The sequence below is a fragment of the Tachypleus tridentatus genome, chromosome 11 (genome assembly GCF_004210375.1).
Source record: "Tachypleus tridentatus isolate NWPU-2018 chromosome 11, ASM421037v1, whole genome shotgun sequence".
NCBI lineage: Eukaryota > Metazoa > Arthropoda > Merostomata > Xiphosura > Limulidae > Tachypleus > Tachypleus tridentatus.
In genome coordinates this window covers 35,819,639-35,843,618 of record NC_134835.1, presented here as the reverse complement: position 1 = coordinate 35,843,618, position 23,980 = coordinate 35,819,639, and the positions used below count along the sequence as shown (strand labels likewise).

The following is a 23,980-nucleotide window of genomic DNA, read 5'->3' as shown; positions in this document are numbered from 1 at the left end:
CATTGATATCTCCCACATAACTACTCTTAACCGAATGACTATTTTGCGGTTCGAAAATCTGACACCGACTCGTAGCATGGCATACTAACCACAACTAGCGCTACCTTTGTTTATAAAGTCCAAAATTATGCGTAGTTTACATTTACGACCTAATTTAACTTTACTGATTTTTTAAAACACCAGTTCCTTTTAATTTTTTGAAAAATATATTAACTGAAAAGTAAAGAGCTGAAGGACATTCATATCTGAGTTCATTAAAATATTTCGAACAGTTTTGCAACTAAAGTAATAGAAATATTATTTTTGATTGAGAAACATCGGCGATTCATAATCTCAGAAGTAAAAAAACAGACCACATTCACCACAACAAATATAATACTATAATGATTACATAAAAAAACTGTAAGTAGAAGAAAAAAAAGGTTTACACTTAAATTTAGTTACTGTGTGATGGTTCGGTTTGTTTTCAATTTAAAACACTGCGAAGTAGTTACATGGACACACACCAGACAGTACTATTGTATATGTATATAGATAGATAGCTGCTATTGTGCGACTATATAACGTGATAGACTAAATAGTGGCCAATGACACTTTTTCTTCACTTCATCGATACAATGTGTAGGTTCTTCTCATGGTGACTATAAAGCACGCTTATAGCAATAACATTTTATTTTGAAAATACCAAAAAGCTACCGGAGCTATAAAACGAATTCGTCAGGTCAATACAAACGATAGACCAGTTTATTCGGTTCACAGAACAAATAATTCATAGCTTCAATAACAACAAGGACAAAAAAAATACACTGTCGTATATTTCTTTGACGCCGAGAAAACTTTCGACAGTGCCTGGTATAAACGACTAAGGTACAGAATGTACCAAATTAGGCTATCGAGTACTATTATTCACTGGTTGTTTAACTTTCAAGAGTATAGGAATGCCATAATCAATGTCGAAGCCACCTAATCGGTACATTTTCCTCCAGAAGCGGGTGTCCCACAGAGAGGGGTAATTAGTCCCACACTATTTACGTAGGTCAGCGACAGGCCTCTCTAAGACCCAGATTCTTGGTTCTGCTCTCAATTTATAGACGATGTTAGTATCTGAAATAGTTTCCCAAACTCAACAACAGTATCTTAAACTTCTAAAACGAAACAGAAACTACTGCAATAAATCGGTAACGCAATTAATATTATTCATCAAATTAATTAAAATAATATATTCCTTAACAGGACTCTTCATCAGGTACCAACACCAGTAAAATTTCTATGTCTGCTGTACGACTCAAAATTAATCTGGATATGTCACATCAAATATATTAAAAATTATATATGGAAAAGAACATTTTGTTTTAAGAGTCTGACTGCCAATTATGAGGGTGTAGCGCTAGTAAACATACTCAAAACATATATAAGACAAATCATAAAATATGCCTGTCTGTTATGGATAAATTGACAAAAATTCAAACAGCACGTTTACAAAAACAAACTCAATACTAACCAAAGTATACACAGCTCTAGGATCACCAAACACACCATTCATTCACAATAACCAAAGTATACACAGCTCTAGGATCACCAAACACACCATTCATTCACAATAACCAAAGTATACACAGCTCTAGGATCACCAAACACACCATTCATTCACAATAACCAAAGTATACACAGCTCTAGGATCACCAAACACACCATTCATTCACAATAACTCAAACACCTTGATCTATCACACTAACTACTAACAAACATTCTCAGAGTATTTTAAGAACGATATGGATAAAAATCAACTGTTTTGTAACTCGGACATCTACATTTTATTTGACAAACCTAGTCCTAAGAACCTGTCCCTTTTAAATACTGTTAACAATTTAAGACGGCCACCTAGTTGGTACTAAGCAAACTGATTTTCAGATACAAAGTCAGATTTATTTTAAAAGGGTTATTTACTTAAAGAAATATAATTATTTGTTCGTGTTTACTAATGGAACTATATCGTAAGTATAAGGGTTTATGTGCGATCATATTAAGAGGAAAAATGTCTTAATGGTGCCCAATTAATAGACATGGTGCACTGGTAACAACAATCTGCAGACATTCGCCAAAAACATTAATTACTCTGAATAAGGAAACGAGGTGAATTATTACCTGAAAATCAGTGTAACGTAGAAAGAAGGTTCAACAACGAAAGAGGTCCATAAGTGTGTTTGATCCTTCTACAGGTCTTATATCTATTAAGCATTGATCCGCATTTACTACCGAGCACAGATGAAAATAAGTTAATTTCCAACGTCATAGCACACCTTATAATAATAATAAAAGTAACATTAAACTGTTGTTACAATTGTTTCTTATAACACGGTTTGTGTTCTCATAACTGAACTTTATTGGACCGTTTTTGTGACTTCGCGTCTTTTTCATGTTAATAATGCTTTATTATAGCTATTTCTTTTTCTTTCAAATACACATAACATTCAGCGCTATCTGTTCTTTGTGTTTAATGTCATTGGTTTTGGATATTGTCTGATAATTAGATTAGATAATTATGGGATATATTTCTTGTGGTTTTTAGTGCTGGTGTCTTCGTAAGAGACCAAGTTTCGGCTTTCTCTCTGAAACCACGTCATGCAGTTGGTGAAGTTCACACTTAAAAATAAATGTTTAATTTACAACATAAAGTGTAACTTTGTGTATAAAGCACAGGACGTTTGATACCTCTAGGACACGCACAGTTTCATGTGTTTTTGTCTTTATTATTTCGTGAGGTATTCCATTCTTTCAAAGCATGAATACAAACGACGCATTTCTTGGTTCACTTTGTTGCAAAAAAGTAAAACACCACCTAATTTATAACTGCACTTGTTGATAAACACGACAAAAAAAAAATGGAGGTTAAATTTGGTTTTCATTATCATGATTTCTTAATTTATGACAGTTATCGAATTTACTAAATTTAACCTAAGATCATTCAAAAGTATAACCGTTTATCTTGTCGATGTAATTCAAGTTTGTCAATATCAGTGCTACATGACGAAACGCTGTAATTCGGAAGTAGTTCATTTGGATAAGGCGTATTACTTCAAATACATCAAGATAAACCTTTAAAAACTTCATCTGATAAACATCCTGATAATTAACTTTCCTGTATAACAATCTATTCTTTAACGTTTATGTTTTTTTTTCAAATTTTACTGTAAAAGAAACTCTCTGCTACTCTTAGTTTGATTGTAGCAGTTGACAGGACAGGAAAACAATTTTTTTTCTCCTTTGACAAATTCCACTCTAATGTAGGTTCATTTAATGAAATGTTTTTATAGCAAGTTTTAATATTTACTTTTACTAATCCTTCTAATGTACCCTATGTTTAGAGAAACGTTTATAACTAGTAATGATTTAAATAATTTTACATTTATAACCAACGAGTCAAAATATATCGAATTCCAAATTTAAAAAATATATTACTTATAACACAACCAAGTAGTCTGTTTCTTCTTCGTTTTGACTCTATGTAAGACCTTTAAGAAATTTTGTTTTTAAAGCCTAGAGCCACCATACGTTTTTTTAAAAAAAAGTCGATTCAAGTGGTTACGTTTTATATACATATATATAAAACATGTTTATTTTGGAAGTTAAACAAAAACGCGTACACATTTTTCATTTCATATAAATTTTCATTTTAATCTGTACACAAACTGTTTTTCTTTATACAAAGGATGAATTTATGTACAAGTTACGGATACTGTACAGATTGTCAAACTAATTTTACAAAACTACTCAAGCTTTACGAAAACGAAGTCTATCCAAGTAATTTTATGATAAAAAAATGAGATTTATCATTGCAGTCACACCTAAATCATGAATAATACAAATTTTTAGTTAACGGAAACAAAGGAAAAATGGGTAATTTAAAACTGTAAATGATTATAAATCATCATTATATCTTTTATTCTTCTGGTTTAGATAATATCTGTTAAGATAATACCCGTACAAGGTGTATTGTACTGCATAAGTAACTCTAACAAAATCAAAACTACTCTTCAATTCATTATAGTTTAGTCATAATATCACTTCTTTAAACATTTTTTTTCAAGTTGTTTTCATCGAAAACAAAAATGGATGACACAAGTTTATCATTCATCAAAACATACGCAAAACAATAAGTACAAGAAAGAAAATTTGGACCTCAGTTAAAGAGGTTGACCAAGATGTATGCCCATCTTTAAGGTGAGGTATGACACTCCACACCAAAATGGTTATTTTTTGTTATTTTTTTATTTGTACAAATTTACTAAACAAAATTTATGAAAGGCATAACTTTCTGACACTTAATCTTATTTGAAACCCTAACTGTTATTCAGGTGGAGGCGGAGGTGGGGGTGATGGTGGAGGAGGTTCCCTTGGTAGAGGCGGATCTTGTGGAGGAGGTGGTGGTGGTGGATTACCAAAAAGTTGTGGAAATGCTTGGTGGTGATAATTGGCCATAGGAATGGGCACATGAAGTGTATATGGATAATACTGAGGATAAGGAAATCCCTGGGGTGTTCCATAGTTCATCATGTACTGAGGAGGAGGTGGTGGCCTTGGTTGAGCCATTCTCTTTCCTTGAAACATTCCACCCATTCCATCAGTACGATGGTGACCATGAGACACTCCTGGATGACCAGAAGTATTCTGGTTATATCCTTGCTTTCCTAAGGGATGTACGTTGGAAACTGAATTAGCTTCCTGGGATTGCCCAGCTTTTTGACTGGATGTGGCATGACACTCCAGTTTTGACTGTTTTGGAGATTTGTTTAATGTCGAGTCTTTTGGGCTACGTTCTCTTTTCCTGGATTCTTTTTCAGGCTTGGAACTTGATTTACTGTATGTACCTGAATTAATTCTTTCTTTTGATATTACTAATTTTAAACTAGACCCAGAAGAAGCACTACTTTCAGGTGGTATAACTGAACTTTTTGAACTTTCTGCTACACCTAATTTCAGCTTAGGAATTTTAATTTTTAGATCTTCTCTATGCTGTAATGTTGACTTGGAACTGGAGTCTGGATTATGTTGGTTAATTTTAATTTTCAGATCTTCTCTATGTTGTGTGTTTGACTTGGAACTGGAGTCTGGATTATGTTGGTTAATTTTAATTTTCAGATCTTCTCTATGCTGTGTGTTTGACTTGGAACTGGAATCTGGATTATGTTGGTTAATTTTAATTTTCAGATCTTCTCTATGCTGTGTGCTTGACTTGGAACTAGAGTCTTGATTATGTTGATTAATTTTAATTTTTTCTTTTGGAATTTTCATCTTAAGACTGGGAGATGGTATGGAAGTGTTTTGATGTTCTAATACTGACTTAGAACTCTTTTCTTTCACTGCATGTTTATGCTTGTGTTTTGGGTTCACAGTAAGATCTCCAGAAGTGGATATTTTTGCACTTTTACAACCATCACCATTAGCACCATTTTCAGACTGTCTAGACACAGCATTAGTATTTACTGAAGCCTGTGGTAATGTTTCTAAGTGAGGACTTTTTCTTTTCCTGTTTGAATTGAGAGTCTTGTCCTGAGAAACTTCAGACACAGAATGCTGATGAGGTTTCTTAGAGATTTTAATTTTAGCATGTTTGTTAGTTCTACTACTTTTATTTGAACCAGAAATCTTATAGGAATTTTCTGTGGATTTTTGGACTAAACTGGGAGGATGCTTTTGATCACGATTAGATTTAATGACCAGCTTTGTAGAAGACTCTTTGGAATTCTCATTAAAAGATTTTACTAAATCATCACTATTAACGGTCTGTGGTCGAGGTAACTCTAGAACATCCTGATGCTTTGTACTAACTGCTGTGAATGATTGTGAAGGATCTTTAGGCATACGAGGGTGAGGCAAACTCTCTGGTTTTCTAATAAAATCATTTGACTGTTGACTATTCTGTTCACCATCTGACAACTCATTAAGTAATGCACTCACAATCTCACTTTTCTTTCTTTCACTGTTTTCTGTACCGTAACTTTCACTGATACCTTCTGATGATCTGATGTTTTGGGATCCTTTTTTATGGGCATTGTGTGCTTGTGGTTTACCACCTTTTTTTCTTCTGATCCAGATGCACCTACCTGTTTCCTAACATCATCTTGCTGGCTTTGACGTTCTTTGTCTCTTTTCTCTTTCATTTCCCTATAGGCAGCAAGAGAAATTGTGACACTTCCCTCTGGTTTAATTTTTTTACTTGGAGAAATATTTTCTGAAGGTGATGATGACAGTGTGGGGACAGAAGTAACCTGCAGGTGGAATGAATGATCTGGATTTTCTTTTCCATTTACTGAAGGTTGGCCTGGTGATTTTTTTATTTGTTTTTTGGGTGATGGTAACCTAAGTTGGTGACTTTTGGATGACTGCTGACTATTAACATGATTTTGTTTGATGACTTCCTTAGAAGAAGGTTGAGATGTTCCAACTTTAGTCTTCTTTTCTTCAGGTAGAAGTTCCTAAATATTAAAAGAAAATCTTTTAATAAAAACCATAATACAGCATTTATTAGTAAAGTATAAAAACTATGAATACATGCATTAAAAGTATGATGACATATCCAGTTGTTGCACTGAAAAAGCTGAATTTATTCACACAATTATGAAGGCAGTTTCCAAAGAAAAATTATCAATATATGATAAAAAAAAAATGTCAATTTTTTTATTTCTTTTCAGTTCATGAACTTTTTCTTTAAATTTTATTTCTAACATAACAGAAGCAGGAATCATGATACAAGAAAAAGAAGGTACCTAATGGAAAATGGTATAATTATTCTTTGTTTTTAAATTTCACGCAATGCTACACAAGGACTATCTATGCTACCCATCCCTAATTTAGCAGTGTAAGACTACAGGGAAGGCAGCTAGTCATCAACACCCACTGCCAACTCTTGGGCTACTTTTTTACCAACAAATAGTAGGATTGACCGTCACATTATAACGCTTTCCACGGCTGAAAGAGGGAGCATTTTTGGTGTAACGGATATTTAAACCCACTACCCTCAGATTATGAGTCAAGCGTCTTAACCGCCTGGCCAGGTATTATTATTAAACTCATGAGTTACTCCAACAATAAATCTGAACTTCACTGTGCTTTAACTAAGACAAAATGAACTACAGTATCAATCAAGAAATACACACAAAAAAACAACTTATAACTCAAAAAATGACTAGTGCAAAATGAATGTTGTAATATTCAAAACATTTAGTCACAAGATACCCTTTCTCCATTAACCAGTGGTTAATGTAGCTAATTTTTCTTATAGCATAAATTATATTAAGAGCTATATAAAGCAAGAAATAAAATATGTAAGGTACTCAACATTAATTCTGATAATTGAATATTTTCACCAACATTCAAAGAGTATAAATAAGTATATTTTCAGATATTTCATTTAATTTTGTTAACAGTTGAATTATTACTACTGTATATTTTTAGAAACTAGTTCACCAAAGGTTGTAATGTTTATCAAGAACCTTTTTTTATATTTTTTAAACCTAGTTTTACTCACTTTCGCTAAACTCATTTTCCTCTTAAGTTTACTGGGACACTTGTCCAAAATAGCTAGAAATTCTGATGTTAGTTCTGGAAGAAAAGAGTGGAAAAATATATGTACTGTAAAGTAGCATATATCTTAGATACCATAAATACAAAAAGACAAATAGTTACGAGTTATTTTATATGCTTTGACATAGAAAATCTAAACTTCAAGACATTTATCTGTTGATATGGAAGTTTTGTCTATGACTAACAATACCATCCTTTTAAATAACACATTTTCCAATCATAAAAATAACAAGCATTATACAACCTATCCTTTTATATCTTGTTAGGATTTCATTTACACAAGTTATGAACATTCGTTTATCTCAACTTGTTGGAAAAGCTGAAATGTTTTATACACAGTCACTTCATCATTTTAAACTAATACGTGATTAAAACATTATAAATTAAAACTACTAAATGTACAATATTCAGATCAATTACTTTGTGGTTACATGTAACAGAAATTTTCAGTATTGACCAAAGAACAATTTCTCCTCATCACAGCATGTTTACCACTTTGTAATTCTGGTAGAATAGTGCCAACCTCTAATTTGGAACCATTGACCACTAGGAGGCAACTAATTGGCAGTAACCAACTGCTATTTGTGATGTACAAATATATTTAGATACTTATTAACTCCTTGCATAGAACTGGGGCACATTACATTCAAAACTACATTATATAGCTTTTATTATTTATGCACGTCAGTAAAAGTGGAAAGAAAATATAGTTTCTAATTCACTTCCTATATTATATAGGCTTAAAATACTTTATTTCAAAACTAAGTACTTAAAAAAACTGTCAAACTTTATTTTTCTGTGTCACATGATGAGTTTATACCTTCAAGTTTTCTAACTTTTATAATAGCTTGTACAGATTCCAAGCAATCAGAAACACACACTAAGCATTATAAAACCTATATTCTAAAATCTAACTTTTTTATTGTTTCAGATATCACAAAAGAAGCCTCCACCCACACTTTCATGATCCTTAATCAACTTTAGGTGCAAAAATGGGCTCGGGTTAAGCAACTGGGTTGAAGCACTTGCTAGTGATGAGGGGGGTGTAGGTTTGGGAAATTGATGGTATCAAAAGGGACAACAGTATAAAGACTAGGGAATGTATAGTTGAAGGTAATTCTTTAGTCAGACATGTAGATATTATATCATGCAAAATAAACCCAAACAAAACAATGTGTTTATGCACAGGTACTGGAATAACTGACAGAACCAGAGAGATAGTTCACAGTGTAAGTAGCAATGTAGTTTTTATGGTACATGTTGGGGCTACTGATGTAAGAAAGATGGATCTGATACTTATTGATAAGAACATTTAGGGAAAGGGCCCATAGCTTTACTTTGTCAGGGATACTGCACAAGATTAAACTGTGGGGATGAGACAATACAAGGTCGCTAGGATTGAATGCCAAGATTGGATCAAAATAGGCTAGATGAATTTGTGGGATTAATTTTAATGGGAAAGTTAATCTTTTTTTGGAATGGATGTCTTACAGTTAAGCAAGGCAGAGGTTAGTGTGTTAGAAAGAGCTGTTAACTCAGCTGTAGAAGTAGATTTATACTAGGACTAGAGAGAGGTAAGGGTTATGATATTAGTAAAATAGGAAATATAACTGACATGAAAACATATACAACAGATTTAAAACATTAATATTTGTTTGTCTGTATTTAAGCACAAAGCTTCACAACTGGCTATATGTTCTCCAGCAATACTTACTGGAAACAGAGATTTGGAGGACTATAGGAAATCAAGAGAGCTGGTTCAAAGGACAAAAACTGTATATTGAAGAGGGCTGGCTGAGAGAATTAAACAATAAGAAATTCTTTAGGTATGTGATGGGTAAGAAAAATGTTGGTGTTTTAAAAATGATACAAGGGAGCTGATCTCGGAAGATTACAAGATCATAAATTTACTAAATTATATGTTTTCTTCCATTTCTGCAAAGGAAGATACTGGTATTACACCTCAACCAGAGTGCTTAATGTATGTGGAAATACTGATGTAAAAGATATCATTTTAAGTTCTGAAGTGATAACAGAAAAGTTGGGAACCTCAAAGTTGATAAATCCCCTGGACCAGACAATGTTTATCATAGAATTTTAAAGGAACTTAAAGATTTTATTTCTGAACTGCTAGTTAATATTTTTCATTGATCAATAAGTAGTGAAAGAGTATTAGATGACTGAAAGGTGGTTAATGTTTTCTTACAACAGTAGTTGTAGTGCAAGATGTATTGAAGTGTCACTTACAGTAGTTTGATACAGTGTCAAAGAGCATGGTTTCACAAAGAGAAAGTCTGGCATTCTATGAGGATGTTACTCCAAGAATTGATGAAGGAAATACCATGGATTTGGATTATCCTGATTTTAAGAAAACATTTGATAAAGTGCCTCACAAAAAACTTGTTACAAAAATGAAATCTGTGAGTGTGAGGGAAATACTGAATTCAATAGAAAATTGTTTGGAAAGTAGGAAGCACAGAGAAGTAATGCAGTTTGATCTGAAGAGATCACTTAGAAACAGGGTGTGTCAGGGTTCTTTGCTGTGTCCTAAACTGTACGTGATATAAATTAATGATAGTAACTCTGAAATGACTAATTAAATATCGAACTTTGCATATGAAACTGAGATTTCTGGGGTGGCTAACTTAACAAAGATGCTGCAGACTTACAGGGAGATTTTGATAACTATGTATTGAGCCAGTATATTATGTTAAACTATCCAATATGTAAGGTTGTGCATATAGGTTTTCACAATTCAAATTACTGTTACAAGTTAAATGGGAATACATACTGTCCCTGAAGAAAAAATATTGGTGTTGTGACTTTACAAAATCACTCAAGTTATATAAACAGTGTACTGTAGAGAACAACAGGGCTAATAGAATTCTGAATACAGGATACGGAACAGTCTTACTGCACAGACCACTTGTAAGACCTCATTTAGAGTACTGTTTAGAGGTTTGGGCTCCCTTCTTTAAGAAATGTGTTGAAATTTTGGAGAATGTTGAGAGACAAATCACAAAGATAATATCTGAAATGTTTAGAATTCCCTATGATGAGAGACTAAAATCTCTAAACTTATTTTCACTGGAGAGAAGAAGAGTTAGAGAGGATTTGATTGAAGTGTTTTAAGGTATTAATAATATAGATCTATCAAACCTTTTTGCGTTTATCAGTGAGAACAATAGGATGGGGGCCATAAATTCAAATTTAGGCAGCAGAGAAGCATCTGCAGTTTAGACAGTATTACTTTTCAAACAGGGTGGATGGCTTTTGGAATGAGCTGCCTTCAAGGATAGTCGACGAAAAAGATGTAAATGAGTTAAAGAAAAGATTGAATGAATACTACAGGAGTAGTGAGGGGTGATTATAGTTGGGAGCTGGGAGGGGCATCCACGATGGGCTAATAAGATCCTTTTTGTGTCCTAAAAATTTTATGAATTTATATGGCCGATCAACAGAAAGAACACGTTCTCCTCTATATGAAGTTAATAGCCGTTCTTTGGAATTTAGCAGAGAAAGTATTCACTAGGTACAAATTTCTTGTCATGGGCTCATGGTATGGCTGCTCCAAATAGCTAATAAAAATCCACATAAATCTGTGTAGTCTTGGAGCATCACATTCTAGTGCCTGATAAACATGTTTTAAAACCTACTTGATAGCTGTGTATATGATTTTGTTTTACTTCCAAATTTGTGAGATTCCACGAGGCTTACAAAAGTACATCAAACATTTTCACTAAAGTACAAATAGCTTGAATATGCAGCAAATACGAGAAATCCTTGTTTTTTATGTATATTTTCTACTAACTGTTATATAATTTTTTAACTAGTGTAACTAACAAAATCACTAATATTTCAGTAGTAGAACTGCCCATACAAAATATGACATTACCTCACTTTAGCTATATGTTAAACACTTAACAGGTTCTTGCTGTGATTTGTTACTCTCTTATAGAAGTACTGTTCCAGTGGTATTGAATATAGTAATAAAATCATAAAATTAAGTTAAAACAGGAGTGAAAAGGGTTAACAGTTAAAAGTGTTAAATAATCTGGAACTTTCTGATTACTATGGAGGAAAAATATTAACATACATTTTATATCATATTTTTTGAAACCTTTATTTCACTGAATGCTGAACATTGTTTTCTAGAGTCATGTGTTGGGGTAAAAAAAAACATTTTATTTTAAAAAACTTTTGATGTTCATTTAGAAGGTTCTTGAGGTTATGAAACTATAATAAGAAAACTGTAAAAGTATAAAAAGTATTTTTAATCATAGATAAAAATCACCTTTCACACCAACTTATTCAGTAAAATCTTTGAAATTCACAGACAGATCTTTAAGACAGATACTTTATTACAATATCTAATTCCCTCCAAATAATAGACTTGTAATGGTTACAAAATCATTGAAAATTTTCTTAGAGATACATGTATGTAAATTCATTGACAGTATGAACAGATTCACAGATCTAAGGATGGTCAAGTCAGTTTTATTTTTATAGGGTTAATTAATTTATTTTTATTCTAATTTAGTTATTTATATTTAAGTAAGTAATTTTTTACACCAGGATCCTAATATAAATAAGAGGGAACTGCACTCTCAATGTAAAGAAACACAGATCACATCTGTTTGCTTTGCTACTTATATCATGCGTCTCACCTGTCCAAAAGGTCGTTAACTGCTATTGCTCTATAAAACTAGTTGTATATGCTAATCATGTAAATTATGACTTCAAAATCAATTCTAATATTTTGCTATATTTAGTACATTTAAAATAATTAAAAATCGACAATAATAAATTGTAATAGAGCATAACTCTGCAAAACTATATTCAAAACTTATAATTAAAGCTATGAATATTTTAAAGTAATGAAACTACTTAAGTTCAAAATTCCTGTAACTAATTACAAATAATATGTCTTTTAGTGGCCTTCTTCTTTATGTAAAAAGTTCCAAAATTAATTCTTGAAGCTAGATAAAAAAAGCAATACTAATTATGGAGATATTTAAACCACCCTGAACCCTAACATAGAGTCATAACTTCCAGAAAGCATGAACATACCAAAACTGTTTATAGCATAGATGGAACACACATGGTCAATCTCATTACACTATGGTTTCGAAATATTTCATTACCTGTTGCAATGTTTATAGTTAAACAAAATGTAGTATTTATAAATTTGTGCACAGCTGACAAAGAATTCAATTAGAACTGGAGTTTAAATTGAGCTAGTGAAAGTCTGAAGTGCATCATGGAAACATGAGCTACATAAGGTAATATCTGTGGGTTTGTGTATTTATTTAACAATAAAGCTACATTGAGCTATCTGTTCTGTCTACTGTAGGGAACCATACCCCAGATTTTAACACAACAAATAAATTACTGTCCCATAGAGTGACTATTTATAACTTTTGTAGCATTCAAAAGAAATAACATAAACATATGTGTATTAAATGCAAGTAGAATATATTAAATAAACCTACTAACTTTGAAAAGCCAATAATAAATAATAGTGATTTTATTAAGTGATACATTTACAAAAATATAAAATTAGCAATAATGATTTATAACTGAAAAGTATACCTCAAAATAGCAGCACTCTTAACAACTAAGAGTTTTTGTAAAAACTTAACCTACTGGTAAAGGTGAACTGAGGATACAAGTTTTTTAATCCCCAAAAGTGAATTGATGTGGTAAACCTTAACCTTATATTGTGTACTTATCACTTTTGAAATTAATCAATGTCTTTTAGCTATAACTTAGGTTTTTCTAAGCTGAAAGATTTATACCACACTTTCAGAACTAAAAATGTCTATTTTTTTAAGTAACTAAGCATGATGGGATTGCATTAATTTTTTTATTTTAGCCCTCCCCCTCTACAAACATGCTTGAAGGTCATAAAAAATTATATTGGTAATCCATTCTTTTTCATCTTTCAAAGTTCAATTTGATTTCCTTATATAATACAATCATGTTTCTTTAGTTAGTATCCAAAGTTTGATACCCAGTTTCATTTACTCAATCCCTACAACAAACTGAACTGACAAACTATATAAACATTACTAACCTTCAAGAAGTTCTGAGGTAACACTTTTGTCCACATACCAAAACCACTCTTTGCCTTCACTAGACTTAGGAATCTGATGTAAAACAATACAATTCTTAAAATAAAAACATATTCAAGTAAAATTAACACCAAAGTCAGCTTGCTTCTATATAAAGGCATTATATGTTAAAGTTTCTTACTGTGGGCCTATTACTGTTTGAATTGAATATTTAAAATATTGGAAGATATTCATTGAATGTAATACAATATACTAAAATAAAGTTAATTAGAAATGTAAAAATGTTCTTACAGTAAAAATGTATTTCTGATAAGTACCTTATTAAAATAAAGCTGTCTCAATCTTTTTACTTCCCCCTAATTACTGTCAAAACATTTTAACATTCAGTGCATCATTCTATACAACTGAGAAATTTTGCCCCACTTCTCAACATCTTTATAGCATGTGACCATCCTCCATCAATAGTACTGTGTCACCTATATTGGTGCAGTTAGTTCCCTCTGATTTTCCACTACATCCTCACTCTTGAGAACTGGCAGGATCCCAGAGGTGAAGAGCTACCCTTGGAAACAAAAACTCGAAGCAAACTCAATACTCATACAAACAGAAATGGAAAGTCAAGGAACAGTCTGCCATAATATAATGATGGACAAAAACACCTAGTCATGGCAAGGTGTCCATCCAACTTCAACTTGACAGACAAGGTTCTACAACACATTCTTTGGATAAGATTGATTGGTTGGCATTTATTGACACGAAGCAACTAGGCTATCTGCACCACACAACTGGTAAAAACAGTATATGTAAAATTATTGCAAAAATAAATAGAGTGAAAATGAAACAAAGTCCAAAATTCATCGACTCCTTAAAAGTTGAGACTCCTACGATAGATAGTATCACCATCACCAAAAACACTGTCAAACATCAGGGGTAAACCCATAAAAGAAAAGTAAAATGGTGCTGTTGTGTATGGTCATAACAACAGTAGGACAGAAAAATGTAGGTGACTGCAATTTGAGTGACAAAAAGGACACACATCGGTGGATCAGTCTCAGAAAACTGTGACCAATGAGTAGCCTAATTAGGACAACTTCCTCCTTCCAATTATTTGGGAAACAAAATGGCCAAACAACAAGAGAAGGTTTGACCAAGGAAGGTGTGTTACGATACTGCTCACTCCAAGGTGAGCCTAAAATACAGGACTGTAGTCATACATATGGGATAGGCACAATTTTGATGATACCAAAGCAGACAGACTTAGCTGCAGTGTCAGCATGCTCATTCTTACAAATACCAATGTGGCCAGATATCCACAAAAACTGGATAAAGATAGAAGATAAAGAAAAATGGGTTAGTTGTTTTTGAACATCGACAGGAACTGAGTGAGAACTAATATTAAGAATTTCCATGGCCAGTAAAGAGATAAGAGAATTGGTATAAATAGGACAAATTGCATACTGCATAGCTTCTATGTGATCCAGGGCAAGAGAAATAGCATACAACTCTGCAGTTAACATAGAAATTCAACTAGCTGTGCCTGGATATGAAAGCCAAAGGGAAGAATGGCAGATCATCTATTCCAAGAAAACATACCCCAATGAGGAAGGAAGACACAACTCCAGGTGGGATGCTGTGATAAGGATCATTGTTTAATGTCATACTACAAAGAAAGTTGCAAATGGCAGAGATGAAGAGGAGGTTTGTGGGACTGAGCATACAAACTCTGGATTGGAGACTCCAAATTCATGTGGAAAAGAATGGGAATGGGTCAAACCTACATGGACTTGGAATCACCTGTCCAGTAAAATGTTCTGGATGAAAACAAGTAAATGGGTAAGTAACCCACAGGAGTGCAAGTCCTGCAAAATGCTGTACCTGCACGTAGTGTCATGAGCCTTCTAAAGGTCAACAAACACATAAACAAGATGCTCCTGCTTGAGGAAGGCTTCCCTGATCAACGTTTCAAGTTTAATCAGGTGGTCCACAGTGGAGGTTGTTTGATCCAAAGAACCAAACAAGTATTAACCATCCTTTCAAAAGCATTTACAGAGACAGCTAGTTAAAGCAACTGAACAACAGTTAAAAGGGATCATGAGATCCTTCCCAGGCTTAGAGCAAGTTAGGACAACAGCCTGGAATCCCAAGTATCAAGAAAAACATTCTCCTGCCAGATCTGGTCAAAAACAATCAGAAGAACAGCAAAAAAGACAGAGGAGACACAGCTGAACATCTCATAGTTTCACTGTATCAAAGTGACCATTTTTATTTAAGTAGAAGAAGGTTTTTCAACTTCCATGGATTCTGCCCTGTTTAAAAGGGAGTTTCTTATCAGCAGATGGATATTCCATCAACTGAGGGCATGAACAAATAATCATTCTACATCTCAGGACTGAAGATGATGGACACGAGCAGATACAAGAAGCCAGGACCAAAGGAAGTGGACCCAGGCAGATACTGGAAGAGATGGTAAGGACAGAGACAGAAACAGATGTTGACTTATCAACAGAGGGAAAAAGATTCCTCATATGATTTGAGAAGGACTACTGGAGGCACAAGAAGATTTGTCTGCACTTGCATGGTAGCAGTGGAATGTGGTGTAGTAGCATATGTATGAGATGGAATTGGGACAATAACTTTAAAGCCTCAGGGTAAGAAATGTTGTTAATCATTTTCAAACACTGTACCCCCCCCCTCATATGACAAGAACAAAAGTAAGAGGAGTGAAAGCCACTACAATAAATTCAGTGAGGAGTCCAGTTCATGCTTGTAAGTGTCATGGTCCTTGCCACTGCAATTAGCACACATCAAAGAACCATGACAGATTGCTGACACTAACATTGGAAACACTGTGAGGGCTAGGAATATATGGCCATACCTTACAGTTTTGATAACCTATAGTGAAAGCAATGAATAGTGGACACGGTGATGTAAATGACAAAATTAGAACATTGGTAGGCAGCATAATTCCATTCTTATGAATGGAGATATATATGCCTCACTGCAGAAACTCCTCGGGTGGAGTTTCTGCAGTGAGGATCTCTAGCTCGGAAATGTTCTTTAAATCTCTCTCACAATAATTCCTTGTGAGAAATTCAAAGTAATATGGGAAATAACTTTAATGGGTATACCACTAATGGCCTTTGAATTTAAGAGACTTTACTGTGTTTTTGGGAACATGTTTCCACCAAGATGTCCCTAGAACATAGCTTCTTGACTGACTTCAGAAAGCCAGAAGGCCCCTCTAACTCCTACTGAATAAAAAAGGGAGATATTTGCCCTTAAGGTTTTTATCTGACAAAAAAAATGTAGTATGATAAAATGAGGTACAGATGTAGACTGCTCTCCAGTCTTCAAAATATGGTCATTTACCAATGATGTTTTTTATTTTTATTTTATATTTATTTAAATTTGAAGGGTCCACAATGAAAGAAGAAAGATTCAGTGCCCATTGACTTTACCCACCACTGAGTCCTATGAGAGGATGCACTACAATGCCAAACAAGGACATTACAGTAATGCCAAGGTTTTGTGAGCACTATACTGAAAACCAGCAGTAATCATAATGTCCACAACACCAAATGACAATGCCCAACACTGGTACTCAGTTGATCCTAACCCAACTGGACCAGCCAACTGATCCTGGGAGGAGCCACCTTAAAGCTGGTCATGTACAGGAATTCAAGGCTGAAGTGTTTTGGGGTTAGACCCCTCAACCATCAGAACCCCCCCTCCTCCTCTTCACAGGTCACCAAGCACAGCAAACGTGTGGATGGACATTTAAATCCTAGAGGAACTAAAATTAAAAGACAGAATCTTCTTTGGGAAATCCCCTCACATCAATGCTTAGGCATGGTATTAGGAGGTTGAGAATCACCAACATCAAAACGAAATTAGAGTAACATAAACATTAAGTCTAGGGCATGTGGACTATGTGATACATTTAAAATAAACTCAGCCATAAGTAAACACAGTGTCATATGTCAAGAAACTGAAATTATTAAGAGGACGTGGAACATTTGCTCAACAACGGACCAGTATATGCATGTCCTGTTGCCTATATTACAAGGTAAACAAAGACCCCAAAAGCAACCACAGGAGTAGGGAAGAAAACCATCAGCAACTGAAATTAATGAGAAAGTGGGCCCACACTGCACTTAACTATGGAACAGAATGCGGTCATTGTGAACCTGGTACTTTGAGAAGGATTTTGCATGTGCTGGCCCTACTTCAACTGACGTTCAGTCCACCTGGGAATAAGCATCCAGGGAAAATGGAAGAAGGGAATCCAGATTTGCCACCTCCTTAGTAAGTGGATAAATGTGTGGTTGTATTGTAAGTTCCCTTTTCTCACTCAGGAGGAAGTCTCCTTGGTCCACCATTCCATGGTGCAGATAGCCTAGTTACTTTGCACCATAAAACATCAAACCACCCACCACTATCCCAATGACTGGGAAATGGTTAGGACTTCAATGCTTTACTTAGAGAAAATGCAGCAGCAAGTCTGGAGGAATCTCACACTGGAGAATGTGCAGTAGGTGTTCATGATCCCCTAGTTGGAAAAGCAGGCTGTCCCTGGTTTCTACAATCAAAAGACTGTCAGGGGTGGGCAGGAATTCCATTCTGCTTTACTCACAGATGTTTATGAGTGATGGTCGACCACTGAGTTAAACATACAGATACCTAGAGACATATAATTATTTACTGCTCGGCATGCCACTAGTGGTCTTGCAGAACAGCCCATCCCTATAGTGAGTATTATAGCTTGGCCAGCTAATGATTAATGAAGAAATAGGGAGTAGCTGACATTCCAGCCTAATCTATTTATTTCAAAGGACAGAAGAGACAAGCATTCAAAGACATGGTAATGTGACAGATTTGAGGAGAAAAAATGTCAAGGAGATGGCAATCTACCATGGAAAAGTCTGAATGTGCCAATCTAAGAAGCTGACAAACCCAACCAGTTGATATGACAAAGGCTAAATCATAGGAATCAGAAGGGTTTCAAGAAATTAAAGGTTAAGAACATGAACTCGGAAAGAATTATGTGCTACATAACACCTTAGGGAGCAAACCTAATAAAGAAGCCAATCAGGATTAGAATTGGAGTACAGGCTGGAGAAGAAAAGTTAAGAAATGAGTGTGAAAGCCAAATGGCTTTCTCAGCAACAGAGATTTTAGGGAGAAAGAACCAGTCTAGACTTAGGATGCCTTAAAAGAATTACAATAACATCAACAGCACTACAATAATACTTAGCAGAGTGCATACCTATTGTACCCAGTACTTACAACAGTCGGCTCTAAAAAAAAATCAAAATTGTGTAGATACATCATCATCAACAGACATGGAACATTTCTGAAAGGACAATGAATAATAATATTTAAATATGTTAACTACATGTCATCAAAATCCAATCATTCTAAGAGAGTTATAAATCAAAACTATTGTGAAAATCAGTCCCATGTTAATAGATATGGATTTCTTGAATTTTTGTGACCTTGACCCTGCAAGAACAAATTACTTCTAAGTGATGTCAATGCATGCCAAATGTATTCCTAAACGAGTCCAAATGCGTACCAACTGTTATCCAGATCCACTCAGCCAATTTTGAGAAATCTTGCCAACAAACACACATGCATACAGGGATGAAAATATACCATCTGTCACCTTCAGTGGTGGAGGTAATAAATGTCTGATTGATAACAGGAGGAAAATAACACATAATATACAACACATTTGCTTAATCAGCTGTTGAAAAAAAAGTGTACAGTGTGGAAGACCAAAATAAAAAGGTAGCAGAAAAAATTAATCCATTTTTCTTCCTGATATTATTCATCATCAGAGACACTGTCAGATTGAAGAACACTGGCCAGATATAGGAATCTAACACCCTGTGAATTTATGCCAGTACTCCCTCTGCAAATAAAATCAAACCCAATACTTGGGTACTCGCACCAGAAGCACTGTCTACCATAACAGGAACTTCTGTTGTTGATCCATTGAGTTGCAAAATTCATTCTAAGTTACTGTATAATTTGGTAACAATAAACAAATGCATAAGAAAATATAATTTTTTTTCAAACAACTGAATGCAAACACAGTAAGAAAAACAAAAAACTGTTGAAAAAGGTAATATAAACAAAGTAGAACTGTAAACAGTAGTCTCATGCACTTTGATCACATACTGTCATGATCCATCAGGAAAATTAGAGGAGTTAGTGGAGGTTTATTACATGTTAGAAAGTGGTATGAAATTTATGGGGTATATACACAGACTGAGACACTAAGAGTTAAAATGTTACAAGAATGTTTAGGGGCAGAAAGAAGATCAAGAGATCTTTATGTGGAAAGAAATAAGACAGTATCAGAATTGGTATTTCAAGCCACTGACTGTGTTCAATAAAGTTGTATGCAATGCATATTTGTTACCATACCACTTAAATTATAATGTTACATAAAACTGCACTGGTTATTACTTAAACAGACTTGATGTTATAACAAACGTCACAATTTCAGTAATTCACTGCTGTGGATGTTTAAATGATAACGTTTACATATTACACAAATTTTATATAATTACACTGGCATGACACCAAACAGCTTGAAGCATCAAGAAAATATGTATCCAAGCTGATTAGTTTGTTCCTACATGTTTTTATTTGTTTATTTATGAACAATTCATACAGTAACATTAAATTAAACTTTAAGTGAATTTATTATGCTGTTGTTGTATAGCCAAAGTAAGAACTTGAATAAAGCTAGCTAGTGTTACCATCTTAAATTTAAATCTATTTACACAATCAAAATCACTAAAAAAAATAAAAAAACTAGGCCACAGCAAACACTCTATTGAAGCCATTTTGTTAGTAAATCTCCAAAATCTTTTGCTAACTTTATGCTATTACACATCACCATGCTAACTTAATAATAACACAGCAAAATCACCAATGTAACCTTTTACACAAAATGCAAAGCACTATGTTTTTTATTAACAGAAACATAAATACCTATGAAGACAGAATGAAAACAATTACAAGAAAATATTAACTTCAAAAAACAGAGAGAGCAGAAAGTTAAACCTATGCTGGATGCACAGTGCTCTAATAATCTTGAAATCAAATTAGAATTAGTTACTTTACTTATCAGGTTTCAATTTATGAACTAAATGCCATTCTGTTATATTTCTTATGTCCCTGAATTCAAAATGGTAAAACTACTTAACTAAATATATGAGTATCTTATAGTTTTAGGTGAATTTTTCTTTCATGGCTCCACATCATATTTAATTGGGTAAGTGACAGTAACAAGGTTATTAAACAAAACAACAAAAGCCAACCAATCAAATGACTTGAAACATTACCTCCCAGCTGGACCATTTACATGCTAGGTGAATACAAACACAGGCAACAAAGGTTGGTCTGTACTGGAGACACATTGTTGTCAGGTGCAAACTGAAAGAAATAAAAGTCAAACTATAGAGTTACTTTAAGTCAATTATACTGTTTTACAATTACATGAATTATACTTTTTCACAACTGTCAATTTTATAAGAGTTCAAAATATTATTTTGCATGTGTAAAAGTAACTTCAGTGCAATTCTTAAACATTTATAAGCATTGTTTTACTTTTTTGAATGCAGAATATTTATAACTATCAATGCGTAGATGACATTATTATAATTTTATGTAACTTTATAAAAAATTCTTTATCTACTTTCTTAGTCAAATTCAGTTGTTTTGTATTTATGTCAAATATTTCTCCATTTTTTAATGCTTCATAAAGTGTTTTAAGAACATAATCTTTAATCATAACATAAATCAAGACATGTTGTAAAGCTCTAAACTTACCTGTTAGTTTTTGGATACCCATAAATTGATTCAGTTTAATTTTTCTATTCAAAATTTAGTGAAATATTCATGCTTTATATATATTCAACTGTGATGATCACAGTAGAATGAAAATAAAATGTTCCAACATCATGATCCTAAAATGAAGGAGATAAAAACCTGTTCGTAGCCATGAAGTAAGATGTCTGGGCAAGATCCTTGCTTGCTGTTCAAGAGGTAAAATGAAGTCCACACACACAGAAAGCCAGAAACATGGCACAAGAGAAAGGTAAGAAATCAGCATGTTAATATCTTTGAAACCACCAGAAGTCTGAGCATATATTAGTTTCATACTTATTTAGGAACAGAACATTATACTAAAAATGTTAATAATAATTACTGGCATCAAAGGATAAAAACAGCCTGAAATTTTTGAAAGATAACTTATAAAATAACCAATATACATTTAGTAAATCGATTTGCCTTAAAACAATTTCTATACTTCATTTTTTACAAGATGTTCATTAATTTATTGGAAAATTAAACAAAAACAACAATTACTATAACCGTCTTTAATAAATATACTAACTCAGATAGTGAATGTAAGCCATTAACTTTGTTATTAGCATCCACTAATACATAGTTACTTATATTTCCTAATCTTTTAATGTAACATATAAAATATAACAACAACTCTGTGGGGTTATTTAATGTTATTTATGTTTAATATATGGAGTAAAATTTAAACTGTATTGCAAACAATATGGTAACAAAGTAGATGGTATGCATAACAAATTACATCATGTGAGATTTAAATATACCATATGTTGTTTACAGAGTTTAAAGTCAACGTTCAGGTTTTGGAAAAGTGTTTAAGTCAACAGTGTGAACATTTCTTAGTTTTGAAATGTAGGAAAGTTATACACTTATAATTAACCTTAACCTGTTTTGTTTTTTTTCCCTTAGTGCTAGTAACATAATATTCTGAAGATAATGCACTTGGTAATTATAAAATAATACTTTATACACAACATATATCACCCATGATTCACTGACGAGTTAATTAAAAAATTACAATCCTGCAAAACAATAACAGTCTCTTTCTTTTGTCTACAAATTAAATAGAAATGTCAATATGATGTTAACAGATTCATTAACCTAACAATGAACATTATTTGAATTTACTCAGCTCCACATGTGTGTAATGCTGGAATACAACAAACAGTTACTGAAAGTGCTTGTTGTTGAATTGCTTGTTATAAAACGTAAAGCTACAAAATAGACAATTGCTCCACTTAACCACTAGGTGGTTTTCTCTCTCTCTTTACATACACAGTGACTTATAAGAACAAATTTTTATTGTAGAAGTTAAACACTAGACAACATGAACAGCTGGTGAAGGAGTGAACATTTTGTGATAAATGCTAAATAATATTACTCAAGAGCAGTTATGAAGAAGAAATTAATTCTTAATTAATTTTGACTTTAATTTTTTCTTAAAACAGTATAAATTGAAACAATTTTTTTCCTGCATATACTTTGATTTACAATGATCACTGATTTTCATACAAGTGAGAAACTGACACAGCAAATACATTTTTACTCGTCCACCTTGAACCAAACCAAACATACACATAAATGTATTTCTGGAAAGGGGTTCCACTAAAAATTCCTTAATACTGCCATTATTTCACATAAAGAGCTATCATTCACATTTATGAAGGAGTTCTTTGTGTATTCTTTTTCATTATATTCATCAAAATACCAAGGAAACTGTGAATCAAAAATTAGGCTAAAGTAAGTAATGTAATTTTATAGATAACTATGCAGTTAAATTTATGAATATTAATAAATATAAGATAAGATCTTTAAATCAAACATTTAGTTAGTTCCCCTAACAAAATGCAAGACTACATAAATCAAAACACAGTACTGTTAGTGTTCATTTTAGGACAAGTCTTTGCAGCCATGGCAACTATTTCTCACCAATAACCCCAACCTGAAGATGACATAAGAAAGTCAAAACAATGTTCTGTACTTTATTTTAATTAAAGTTTTAATACCCATACTAGCAGTCTTAAGAACAGATTTTTACTTGAGGTGGGTTTCTCATCATCATGAAATATTCCTAATTTCAGCCATTCAGTACATTTTCAATAACATGGTAAACTACTTGAGTTAACATCCATGAGCACAAATTGATCCAATACTATCTTATGACATAACTTTTTTTTTTTAGATAGTCATTACCACAGTTATATTGATAGAACAATTATAGTCAGTACTTCAGTGGTTGTTTCCTATGACAACAGCTTCACTGAAATATAAACTAAATGCAGTCATTCAAATCAGAAAAAATATTTTTCATTTCTTCTCTAAATAATAAAATAAAATATCCCTCTCAAAAACTGCAGCCGTATCTCTTACAAAGTGAAATGAAAACGAAGTAATGGCCCTAAAGATTCCAAAAATAACTTTACTTCCATGGCCCAAAAAAG

General features: G+C 33.1%; 1 protein-coding gene across 2 annotated transcripts in view; it reads right to left on the bottom strand.

Annotated features, from left to right (window-relative positions):
- Positions 1 to 3,647: 3,647 nt before the first annotated feature.
- The window catches only part of LOC143231929 (cyclin-T2-like), a 37,096-nt gene continuing 16,763 nt past the window's right edge, over positions 3,648 to 23,980 (bottom strand). For both annotated transcript variants that reach the window (XM_076466788.1, XM_076466787.1), the window contains 5 exons: positions 21,663 to 21,708; positions 21,017 to 21,107; positions 13,661 to 13,733; positions 7,529 to 7,602; positions 3,648 to 6,476 (listed from right to left, as the gene is read on the bottom strand). In XM_076466788.1, the coding sequence (XP_076322903.1) occupies positions 5,955 to 6,476; positions 7,529 to 7,602; positions 13,661 to 13,733; positions 21,017 to 21,107; positions 21,663 to 21,708 (806 nt within the window). In that variant the 3' untranslated portion in view covers positions 3,648 to 5,954. The remainder of the gene's footprint in view (positions 6,477 to 7,528; positions 7,603 to 13,660; positions 13,734 to 21,016; positions 21,108 to 21,662; positions 21,709 to 23,980) is intronic.